This window comes from Xylocopa sonorina, unplaced genomic scaffold (assembly GCF_050948175.1).
Source record: "Xylocopa sonorina isolate GNS202 unplaced genomic scaffold, iyXylSono1_principal scaffold0498, whole genome shotgun sequence".
Classification (NCBI taxonomy): domain Eukaryota; kingdom Metazoa; phylum Arthropoda; class Insecta; order Hymenoptera; family Apidae; genus Xylocopa; species Xylocopa sonorina.
The window spans coordinates 57,501-70,868 of NW_027490569.1; the positions used below are offsets into that span (position 1 = coordinate 57,501).

Here is a 13,368-nt window from a genome sequence, read left to right on the forward strand (position 1 = left end):
TTATACTTATTAATTTTATTAATTCTATAAAATTCAAAATTTTATGTGCAATTACACTTAAGTATATAAAATGAAAAAATTTATACTATTTAGTAATATTTATATATTTATATTAACTATTTGTTTATCATTTTTAATATTTGTAACTAATAATATTTTAATTCAATGAATATTATTAGAAATTTCTACAATTATTATAATTTATTTAATAAATTATAATTTAAATAAAATACCAAGAATTTTATATTATTCATTATCAACTTTAACAAGAATAATTATAATTTTATTATTAATAATAAATTTATGTCAAATTTATTCTATGTTTAATTATAATTATTATTTAAATATTATTTTTCAAATTATTATAATAATAAAAATAGGAATATTTCCTTTTAGATATTGAATAATTTATATTTATAATTATATTATATGAGAAGATATTTTTATTATATCAACAGTTATAAAATTTATACCAATATATTTTATAATTAATTTTATTCAATTAAATCAATCTATAATTTTATTATTAATATTAAATAGAATTATAATTTCAATTTTTGCTAATAACTTTAAATCATTAAAAAAAATTATTGCATGTTCATCAATTAATCAAACTTCATTTATTATTATATTATTATATTTAAACAAGTCAATTTTTATATATTATATTATTTTCTATTCTTTTATATTTTATTTTTTATGTTTATTAATAAATAAATTTAATTTAAATAAAAAAATAGATTTAATTATATTTAATAATTATAAAAACATTAATATTTTAACAATAATATTTTTAATTTATAGAATATTACCCCCATTTATATCATTTATTATAAAATGAATATTTATATTTGAATTAACAAATTTATTTATTTATTCTTCATGATTTTTTATAATTATAATAATATCTAGAATTATTATAATTTGAAATTATTTAATGATTTTAGAAAATTCATTACCAAATTTTAAATATTATTATAATTTATATATTAAACAAATTAAAATTAAATATATATACATATATATATTTATTTCCATAAATATAACAATATTTATAATATTTTATATTTATTAATTATTAATAAATATAATTTATATCTTTAAATTTGCAATTTAATGTTTTTAAAAACTTTAATAATTAAATATAAAAATTTATAGTATTAAAAGAATTTAAAATCTTTATGAATAAATTTACAATTTATTTCTTTTTCAGACATAATACTAATAATTGAATTTTATACTTTTGAAGATTTTAAGTTAATTATCTTAAACTATTAATCTTCAAAATTAAAAATATATTTAAAATTTTAAAAGTATAAATCTTAATAAAAAAATGATTTATGTCAACAAATCATAAGTATATTGGTATATTATATATTATATTAGCTTTATGATCAGGAATAATTGGAACATCTATAAGATTTATAATTCGAATAGAATTAAGTATTCCTGGAAATTGAATTAATAATGATCAAATTTATAATTCATTAATTACAGCTCATGCATTTTTAATGATTTTTTTTATAGTAATACCATTTATAATTGGAGGATTTGGAAATTGATTAATTCCTTTAATACTTGGTTTACCTGATATAGCATTTCCTCGAATAAATAATATTAGATTTTGATTATTACCTCCTTCATTAATTATATTAATTTCTAGAAATTTATTTAATATAAGACCAGGAACAGGATGAACAATTTACCCTCCTTTATCTTCTTATTTATATCATTCTTCCCCTTCAGTTGATATTATAATTTTTTCATTACATATTTCAGGTATTTCATCTATTATAGGAGCAATAAATTTTATAGTAACTATTATAATAATAAAAAATATTGCAATAAATTATGACATAATTAATTTATTTTCATGAGCTGTATTTATTACTGCAATTTTATTATTATTATCTTTACCAGTATTAGCTGGTGCTATTACAATATTACTATTCGATCGAAATTTTAATACATCATTTTTTGATCCAATAGGAGGTGGTGATCCAATTTTATTTCAACATTTATTTTGATTTTTTGGTCATCCAGAAGTTTATATTTTAATTTTACCAGGATTTGGATTAATTTCTCATATTATTATAAATGAAAGTGGAAAAAAAGAAGTATTTGGAAATTTAGGAATAATTTACGCAATATTAGGAATTGGATTTTTAGGATTTATTGTATGAGCTCATCATATATTTACAGTAGGATTAGATGTTGATACTCGAGCTTATTTTACTTCTGCTACTATAATTATTGCTGTACCTACAGGAATTAAAGTTTTTAGATGACTTGCTACTTATCATGGATGTAAAATAAATTCTTATAATAATTCAATTATTTGATCATTAGGTTTTGTAATTTTATTTACTATTGGAGGATTAACTGGTATTATATTATCAAATTCATCAATTGATATTATTTTACATGATACTTATTATGTTGTTGGACATTTTCATTATGTATTATCTATAGGTGCCGTATTTGCAATTATTTCAAGATTTATTCACTGATATCCTTTAATTTATGGACTTATATTAAATAATAATTGATTAAAAATTCAATTTATTTTTATATTTGTTGGAGTAAATATAACATTTTTTCCTCAACATTTTTTAGGATTAATGGGAATACCACGACGTTATTCTGATTATCCTGATGCTTATTTTTTTTGAAATTCAATTTCATCATTAGGATCAATTATATCAACTAATAGATTGATTATAATGATTTTTATTATTATAGAAAGAATAATTGTAAAACGTATAATTATATTTAAGTATAGACAATCATCATTAGAATGATTAATGACTTACCCTCCATTAAATCATTCTTTTGTTGAAACTCCTATTATTATTAAAAGAAAAATAAAAACTTTTTTTTCAGAATTTTAATATGGCAGATAAGTGCGCTAGATTTAAGATCTATATATATTGTTTATAAACATTTATTAAAAATTGCAACTTGACAAATATATTTTTTTCAAAATTCTAACTCACCTTACTCTGATAATTTAATTTCATTTCATAATTTAGTAATAATAATTATAATTATAATTATAATATTAATTATAATAATTTTAATTAATTTATTTAATAACTGATTTTTAAATCGATTTTTATTAAAAAATCATACTATTGAAATTATTTGAACAATTATTCCTATATTAATTTTATTATTTATTTGTTTTCCTTCATTAAAAATTTTATATTATATTGATGAAATTTTAAATCCAATTTTTTCAATTAAATCAATTGGTCATCAATGATATTGATCATATGAATATTCTGATTTTATTAACATTGAATTTGATTCATATATAATTAACAATAATAATTTAAATTTATTTCGATTATTAGATGTTGATAATCGAATAATTATTCCTATAAAAATTGCAATTCGATTAATTATTTCATCAACTGATGTAATTCATTCATGAGTAATTCCTTCACTAGGAATTAAAATTGATGCAATTCCAGGACGAATTAATCAATTTAATCTTTTTTGTATTCGTCCTGGAATTTATTTTGGTCAATGTTCAGAAATTTGTGGTATAAATCATAGATTTATACCTATTGTTATTGAAAGAACATCTTATGAATTATTTATAAATTGAATTAAATCATTTTAATTAAATTTTAAAATTAGTTAATTTATAACATTAGTTTGTCAAACTAAAATTAATAAAATTATTATTTTAATATATTCATTAGATGTCTGAAATTAAAGAATTGATTTTTTAAATCAAAAATAGTAAATTATAAATACTTCTAATGATTAATTATTAGTTAATATAATTTATAATTAATTTGATTTTCTAATAATATTATACCACAAATAAGACCAATTAAATGATTATATATTTCATTATTATGTAAATTTAATTTTATTTTAATTATATTTATTTTAAATTCAATTCCATTAAAATTAAAATTTAATAAAGATTTATATAAAATAAAAACTTATTGAAAATGATATTGATAAATTTATTTGAAAGATTTGATCCTGCAATTAACCAAAATTTAATACTTAATTGAATTGTTATTTTCATATATTTAATATTAATTCCTCATTCATATTGATTAATTCCATCACGATTAAATATAATATGAATTAATTTTTTATCTTTATTATATAAAGAATTTATATTAATCTCATCAAAAAAATATCAATCTAATATTTTAATATTTATTAGATTAATATTAATAATTATAATAATAAATTTTTTAAGATTAATACCTTATATTTTTACTATTACCAGACATATATCATTTAATTTAATTATAAGATTTTCAATATGAATTTCAATATTAATCTTTAATTGAATTAATTTAACAAAAAAATCATTAAGTCATCTTGTACCATTAAATACTCCATTTATATTAATAAATTTTATAGTTTATATTGAATTAATTAGAAATATTATTCGTCCTTGAACATTATCAATTCGTCTTACAGCTAATCTAATTGCAGGCCATTTATTATTAACTTTAATTGGATCTTCAATATCAATTAATAATATTGAGTATAAAAATTTAATTTTAATATTAATTACAATTTTAACTCAAAATTTATTATTTATTCTTGAAATTTCAATAGCAATAATCCAAGCCTATGTATATTCTATTTTATTAATTCTATATTTTTCAGAAATTAAATAAATTTAAAATGAAAAACGACATATTAAAAAAATTATTCAAATTATTAAAAACGGTTTTATTCTTAATTTATATTAATATTAAAGTTGAGATTTATAAAATTTATAACCGAATAATCAATAAACTTCTTATTTTATTTTTAAATCATCCAATGATTTTTTTTACTCTAGGTACTTTATTATTTATGATTCTCATATATTATTCAATTAAAAATAAATGATTAATTAAATTATTAATTTCAAGTAAATATAAATAATTAAAATTAATCATTTATATAATCATATTCTTTAATTTTATTTAATAGATTTAAATTCTATAATTAATATAATTTACATAAATTTTTAATTGGTATATTATATCATTATGAAAACACATAATCACCCTTATCATATAGTTACTTTAAGACCTTGACCATTAATTATATCATTTAATTTAATAAATTTAATAATTAGAATTATTATTTATTTATATTTAAATAATGATTATTTATTATATATTAATTTATTAAATATAATTATTACAATATATCAATGATGACGAGATGTAATCCGAGAAAGAACATTTCAAGGAATACATACAATTATAGTAATAAAATTTCTTAAATTTAGAATAATTTTATTTATTATTTCAGAATTATTTTTTTTTATTTCATTTTTTTGAACATTTTTTCACTCATCAATTTCACCAAATATTGAAATTGGAATAACCTGACCTCCAATAATAATTGAAATATTTAATCCTTATGATATTCCATTATTAAATTCAGTAATTTTAGTTTCATCAGGATTTACAATTACATGAGGTCATCACTCTTTATTAAATATAAATTATGTTAATTTTAATAAAAGACTAAAATATACATTAATTTTAGGAATATATTTTATTGTATTACAATACATTGAATATAATGAATCTATATTTTGTTTTAATGATAGAATTTTTGGATCTATTTTTTTTATAATAACTGGATTTCATGGATTACATGTAATTATTGGTATTATAATAATTTTAACAATATATATACGATTTAAAAAAAATCATTTTTCTAATATTCATCATTTTCATTTTGAAGCAGCATTATGATATTGACATTTTGTAGATGTTATTTGATTATTTTTATATTTATTTTTATATTGATTAATATGATAATTCAATATACATATATATATAGTATAAATATTACATTTAATTTCCAATTAAAAAATTTAAATAATTTAATATATATAATATATTTTTATTTAACTTTATTAATAATTGTAAATTTAATTCCTATAATTATTTATATAACAAATATATTTATTTCAATAATAAAAAAAAATAATTATGAAAAAAATTTACCATATGAATGTGGATATTCACCATTATCTAAACCTAATCTTCCTTTTTCATTACCATTTTTTATAATTACTTTAATATTCTTAATTTTTGATGTTGAAATTATTATATTACTTCCATTAATTTTTCATTTAATCAATATAAATTCAATAATTTTATTATTAACAATAATTACTTTTATTATATCATTAATTTTAACATTATTTACTGAATGATTTTTTAATTTTATTAAATGATTATACTAATATATATATATAAGTAAATATTACATTTAATTTCGACTTAAAAATTAACTAAACTATTAGTTATATATAATTTATTAATTGAAGCCAAATAGAGGCAATTTATTGTTAATAAATACATTGAGAGTAATTTTCCAATTAATGAAATAAATTAAATTGAACTTCTAATTCAATTATTGATTAATAAATTAATCATTATTTCTATTTATATAGTTTAATATAAAACAATATATTTTCAATATATAAATAGTTATTTATTAACTTATAAATATTTAAAAATTAAAAAATTTTCTTAATATTTTCAATATTACACTTTATATAAGCTATTTAAATAATTAAATAATATAAAAAAAATAATAATAATAAATATAATATTATTTATTATTAAATCAATAAAATTATAATTTTCAATACGAAATTTAATTAAATTGCTAAATATATTTAATAATTCATGTATAATAAAAGGAATAATTTTTTTTTCAATAATTGATTCATATTCTTCAATTACTATAAATACATATAAATATAAAATTTTAAAAAATTTATCTACATATATTATATTTTTAAAAGATAATACATACATTGAAAAAAATAATAAATTTTTATAACTTAAAAATCCAATAAATATTCCTAAAATAAATAATTTAGATAACAATAATTTTATATTATAACTTAAAGTTAAATTATAAAATGAATATATAATTGATCAATAAAATTTTGCATATACTAATGAAGTTACAAATAATGTAAATATAATAATATTTATAAAAAAATCATTATGTATTTTAATATACCTTATATTTATTTCTTGATGAAATAAAATCATTAAAATTATACGAAATGCATAAGATACTGTTAAAATTGTTCCAACTAATAAAATAAATAAATTAAACGTAATTAATTTATTATCATAAATATGTTCTATAATTATATCTTTTGAATAAAATCCCAATAAAAAAGGAAATCCCATTAATCTAAATAATGTAAATAATAAAATTGTAGATTTTACTGGATATAATATATTTAAATTTCTATAATCTCGAATATCTTGATCTGATTCATTATTATGAATAAAATTACCAACACATATAAATATTAATGACTTAAATAATGCATGAATATATAAATGAAAAAAAGCTAATTCACTAAATCCTATAAATAAAACTCTTATTATAAAACCTAATTGACTTAATGTTGATAATGCAACAATTTTTTTTAAATCAATTTCATAATTTGCAATAAGACCTGATATTAATATAGTAAATCTTGAAACTAATATTATATTTATTTTAAAATTTTCATCAATATATTTTTCAAATCGAATTAAAATGTAAACACCAGCTGTTACTAATGTTGAAGAATGAACTAATGAAGATACTGGAGTTGGAGCTATCATTGCTGCTGGTAATCAATTAGAAAAAGGTATTTGAGCTCTTTTTGTAAATGCTATTATAATAATAAAAAATATTATTGAAAAATTCATATCATATAAAAACAAATTTCAACTTCCACAAGAACATATTATAGCTATTATTAATAATAAACTAGCATCTCCAATTCGATTTAAAATTATAGTTAACATACCAGCTACAAATGATTTTATATTTTGATAATAAATAATTAAACAAAATGAAATTAATCCTAATCCATCTCAACCAATAATAACTGTTAAAATACAAGGACTAAGAATTATAAAATATATAGAATAAATAAATATCATTAATAAATAATAAAATCGTTTTAATTCAATTTCATCTAAATTTATATATTTAATTGAATAAAACATAATTAATGAAGAAATTAAAGTCACAATTATAATAAATGATAATGTTAAATTATCAACTAATAAAAATAAATTAAACTTTATTGAATTATAATCAATAATTAATCATTCTATAACATATGTAAATATATAATAATTTATACATAATGTTAAATATATTAATAATAAACTTTTAAAATATAAAATTAATCCAAAAATTATTATTTTTACAATAATTTAAAGTTAAAAAACATCTTTGAAATCACAATTCAAAATTTTATATTTAAACTATTTAAATAAATTAAAGCTTCTATATTTAAAACAACTAAATTTATTGGAATTCAATGTATTAAAATAACAAAAAATTCAACTATATAACCTCTATAAATATTTTCTAAATTATTTTTTCCATGATTAACTCTTACAAATAAATATAAAGAATATATAAAACTAAAAATTAAATATATAGTTAAAAATTTATATAAAAATTTATACCATATAATAGAACCCATAATTATTATAATTTCCCCAACTAAATTCAATGTTACAGGAATTGCTATATTTAATGAACATATTAAAAATCATATTAAAGATATTGAAGGTATATATATAAATATCCCTTTATTAATTAAAAATAATCGTCTATTAGTTTCTTTATAAACAACATTTACTAAAAAAAATAATCCTGATGATCTAAAACCATGAGAAATTATTAATAAATAACTTCCAATAATATTTATTTTTATATTCATAAATATTCCTATAATTAATAAACCTATATGAACAACTGATGAAATAGCAATTAAAACTTTTATATCAATAGTAATAAAACATAATAATCTTATTACAATTATTCCTAAAATTCTTAATATAATATAAAAAATATAAAATTCATTTATACTACAAAAACAAAATTTTAAAATTCGTAATAAACCATAAGTTCCTAATTTTAATATAATTGAAGCCAAAATTATTGAAATATAATAAGGTGCTTCAACATGAGCTTTTAATAATCATTGATGAAATATATATATAGGAATTTTAACTAAAAAAGTTAATATTATATATATAATAATAAAATAATTTATTTTTAAATTAATTAAATCTATTATAATAAAAGATAATCTTCCAATATTATTAAATAATACAAATATAATAAATAATATAGGTAATGAAAAAACTATAGTATAAAATAATAAATAAAATCTTGCTAAAATTCGTCTTGAAGTATTACCTCAAAAAATAATTATATAAAATATTATAATTACACCAATTTCAAATAATAAATAATAATATAATAAATTTATTATTATAAAATTAAAACATAATAATAATAATAATAAATAATTTAATATAATTTTATTTTGTTCATTTAATCTAATAATAACTAAACCTCCAATATATAAAGTTATAACTCTTATTCAAGTTGAATAAGTATTTAATCCACACTCAGATACAATTATTGATCATTCTATTCAACTATTCTTTATTATTAATAAAACTCCAGTTATAGCTATATATACACCAGAAATTTTATTTACTTTACTAATTATTAAAAATAATACTATTAACTCTAACATAAATTAATTAATGAAATTTTTTGATGTCCATATTCATAATTTATTCTTACTAATAAAGATAAACCTAATACTGACTCACAAACTGATGAAACTAAATAAATTAAAAAAAATCAAATATTTAATTTAAATATAATTAAAAAAAATAAAATAGTTACAATAATATATTCTATATAAATTAAAAATCTTAAATAATTATTGTTTAAATGAAATAATATTATTAGCATAAAAAATATATTAAAAATTAATATTATTCTAATTTATAATAGCTATATAGTTTAATTTAAAACATTAATTTTGTAAATTAATAATAAATAATATACATTTTATAGCTAAGATATTCAAAAAATACGTTATTTATATCAATAACTTCCAAAGTTATTATTTTTTAATTAAACTATTTTTGATATCTTATTACAACAATAATAACAATTATAATTATTAATATTATTCCAATAATAATTTTATTTTATATTTTAATAAATAATGTATTAAATATTAAAATAAATCCATTAAAATTAATCATTACATTAATTTTATATTCAATTATATTAAGAATTTCAACATATTTATATACTTTAAATTCAATTAATAACTTAATAATTCTTATTGTATTTATTAGTGGAATAATAATTACATTCATTTATTTTTCTAGAATAATTAATTCACCAATAAAAAAAAATTGATCTGGTATTCTTTGAGGAATTTTATTAACTGCATTTCTTATTATTATTTTTTTATTTAAAAAAACAAAAAACTTTGATAATCCAATTAAAATTGGATTAAATTTAGATAAAAATACTATTTCTAATATTTTTCAATTTCCAAATCACGTAATATTATTATTAATAATTATAACATTAATTTTAACTTTATTTTTAATTTTTAAAATATGCTATATTAATAAAAAATCACTACGATCTAAAATATAATTTAAATTAAATCTTATTTTAAATTATATGAGATTTAAAAAATTATTAAATTCAAATATTTTATTAAATAATTTTATTGATCCAGTTATTTCTTTACCCACTCCAATAAACATTAATATATGATGAAATTTTGGATCAATTTTAGGAATAATGTTATTTATTCAAATTTTATCAGGATTATTTTTATCAATACATTATTGTCCAAATATTAATTATGCATTTGATAGTATAATTCATATTATAAAAGATGTTAATTATGGATGAATTATTCGAATAATTCATATAAATGGAGCATCATTTTATTTTATTATAATATATATTCATATTAGACGAAATATTTATTATAATTCTTTTAAATTAACTCATGTTTGAATAATTGGAGTAACAATTTTATTTATTTCTATAGCTACTGCATTTTTAGGATATGTACTTCCATGAGGACAAATATCTTTTTGAGGAGCAACAGTTATTACTAATTTATTATCTGCAATTCCATTTATTGGACAAATAATTGTTGAATGAATTTGAGGAGGATACTCAATTAATAACGCAACATTAAATCGATTTTTTTCATTACATTTTTTATTACCTTTAATTATTTTAGTTATAGTAATATTACATTTATTTTTTCTACATGATAAAGGTTCATCAAATCCATTAGGAACAAATAGTAATTATTATAAAATTTTATTTCATCCTTATTTTTTAATTAAAGATTTATTAATAATAATTATAATTTTATTATTATTATTAATTATTATTCTACAAAATCCATATTATTTAGGAGATCCAGATAATTTTAAAATTGCTAATTCAATAGTAACTCCAACTCATATTAAACCAGAATGATATTTTTTATTTGCATATTCAATTTTACGATCAATTACTAATAAATTAGGTGGAGTAATTGCATTAATTATATCTATTATAATTTTATACTTTATACCAATATTAATAAATTATATTAATAAAACAAATAAATTCTATAAATTAAATCAATATATTTATTGAATTTTTATTAATAATTTTATTTTATTAACATGAATTGGAGGTCAACTAATTGAATATCCATATACTAATATTAATTTAATCATCACTTCATCATACTTTACATATTTTTTTATTAATCAATTTTTTTACAAATTATGAGATAATTTATTAATTAATTAATTAATATTTAATTTATCTAGTTAATGAACTTGAATAAGTATGTATTTTGAAAATACAATATAGAATTATAAATATTCTATTAACTTTATATTATATATATAAATTCTTTAATTAAATAAATATAAATTAAATAAAATAATCTAATTGTTAATAAATCTGTTCAACATATATGTATTAATTCATCATATCGAATTCGAGGTAAAACCCCTCGAATTAATAAAAAAAATAATACATGACCCATATACACTAATAAAAAATAAACTGATCAATATATAAATCCATAAAATATAATTGTTAAGATTATTGATAAAAATATTATATTTGAATATTCAGCTAAAAAAATTAAAGTAAATATTCTTCTATAATATTCAACATTAAAACCAGAAACTAATTCTGATTCTCCTTCAATTAAATCAAATGGAGTACGATTTAATTCAATTAATATTCTTATTAAAAATATAAAATATAATGGAAATAATAATCAACTAAATTTTACTATTATCTGATAACCAATAATTCTAAAAATTGAATAACTTTCAATTAATAAAAAAAATACAAAAAATATTAAAAATATCCTAATTTCAAATGAAATTATTTGAGCAATTGAACGTAATGAACCCAATATTGAATAATTTGATCTTGAACATCAACCAATTATTATAATTGGATAAATATTTAATCCTAAAATTAATATTATTAAAATTATTCTATAATTAATATTATATAAATTTAATCAAGGATAAAATAATCATAATATTATTGATAATATAAATATTAATAAAGGTCTAATTATAAAATATATATAATCTAAATTATAAAAAAATCATTCTTTAGAAATTAATTTAATTGCATCTCTAAAAGGTTGTAATATTCCTTTAAAACCTAATTTATTAGGACCTTTACGTATTTGAATATAACCTAAAATTTTACGTTCAGTTAATGTTAAAAATGCTACACCCATTAACACTATTAAAATTAATAAAATTAAATTTAAAATAATATAAATTATTATTTTAATAAATTAATTTATTAATATTTAAATTCTAAATTTAATGCACTTATTTGCTAAAATAATTTACTTAAATAAATTTATTTATTTATTTAAATTATTTACTAATTAAGGTCCTTTCGTACAATTAATTATTACTTTTATTATAGATAGAAACCGATCTGACTTACGTCGATCTGAACTCAAATCATGTAAGATTTTAAAAGTCGAACAGACTTATATATTAGATATCTGCACCTAATTAATATCTTAATTCAACATCGAGGTCGCAATCATCTTTATTAATATGACCTAACAAAAGATATTACGCTGTTATCCCTAAGGTAATTTAATCTTTTAATAAATAAAATTTAATCATTTAATTTACTTATATTTAAGAATAATTTATTAAAGTTAATTTAATTTAATAATCCTCCCAATCAAATATTTTAATTTATTAAATTAATAAATAAAATATAAAATTCTATAGGGTCTTATCGTCCCATAATAAAATTTTAGCATTTTTACTAAAATTTTAAATTCGTATTATATAATTGAGACAGTATATATTTCATCAATTCTTTCATACTAGTTTTCAATTAAAAAACAACTGATTATGCTACCTTAGTACAGTTACTTTTACTGCAGCTATTTAAATTCTTTCATTGAGCAGATTGATTTAAAATTATATTCAATAAACCATGTTT

The 13,368-nt window shown here is 15.8% G+C and overlaps 5 protein-coding genes and 1 pseudogene across 5 annotated transcripts; 3 read left to right on the top strand and 3 right to left on the bottom strand.

Moving 5' to 3' along the window:
* Window positions 1–2,804: 2,804 nt before the first annotated feature.
* Window positions 2,805–3,619, top strand: LOC143432508 (cytochrome c oxidase subunit 2-like). Its single transcript, XM_076909171.1, is given in 2 exon segments — window positions 2,805–2,834; window positions 2,900–3,619. Coding segments are annotated over 2 exon segments (744 nt in total). The 3' UTR covers window positions 3,614–3,619.
* Window positions 3,620–5,018: 1,399 nt separating this feature from the next.
* On the top strand, window positions 5,019–5,804 carry LOC143432491 (cytochrome c oxidase subunit 3-like). The gene is given in 1 exon segment (XM_076909154.1): window positions 5,019–5,804. A coding segment is annotated over 1 exon segment (774 nt). The 3' UTR covers window positions 5,793–5,804.
* Window positions 5,805–6,564: 760 nt separating this feature from the next.
* Window positions 6,565–8,013, bottom strand: LOC143432493 (NADH-ubiquinone oxidoreductase chain 5-like). Its single transcript, XM_076909157.1, is given in 1 exon segment — window positions 6,565–8,013. A coding segment is annotated over 1 exon segment (876 nt). The 5' UTR covers window positions 7,815–8,013; the 3' UTR covers window positions 6,565–6,938.
* Window positions 8,014–8,575: 562 nt separating this feature from the next.
* LOC143432510 (NADH-ubiquinone oxidoreductase chain 4 pseudogene) lies at window positions 8,576–8,994 on the bottom strand (annotated as a pseudogene).
* A 1,401-nt stretch (window positions 8,995–10,395) lies between these two features.
* Window positions 10,396–11,692, top strand: LOC143432492 (cytochrome b-like). The gene is given in 1 exon segment (XM_076909156.1): window positions 10,396–11,692. A coding segment is annotated over 1 exon segment (1,122 nt). The 5' UTR covers window positions 10,396–10,530; the 3' UTR covers window positions 11,653–11,692.
* On the bottom strand, window positions 11,257–12,694 carry LOC143432511 (NADH-ubiquinone oxidoreductase chain 1-like; the record flags this gene model as incomplete). Its single annotated transcript, XM_076909172.1, is given in 1 exon segment — window positions 11,257–12,694. A coding segment is annotated over 1 exon segment (936 nt), but the record flags the coding sequence as incomplete, so codon positions are not given.
* Window positions 12,695–13,368: the final 674 nt, after the last annotated feature.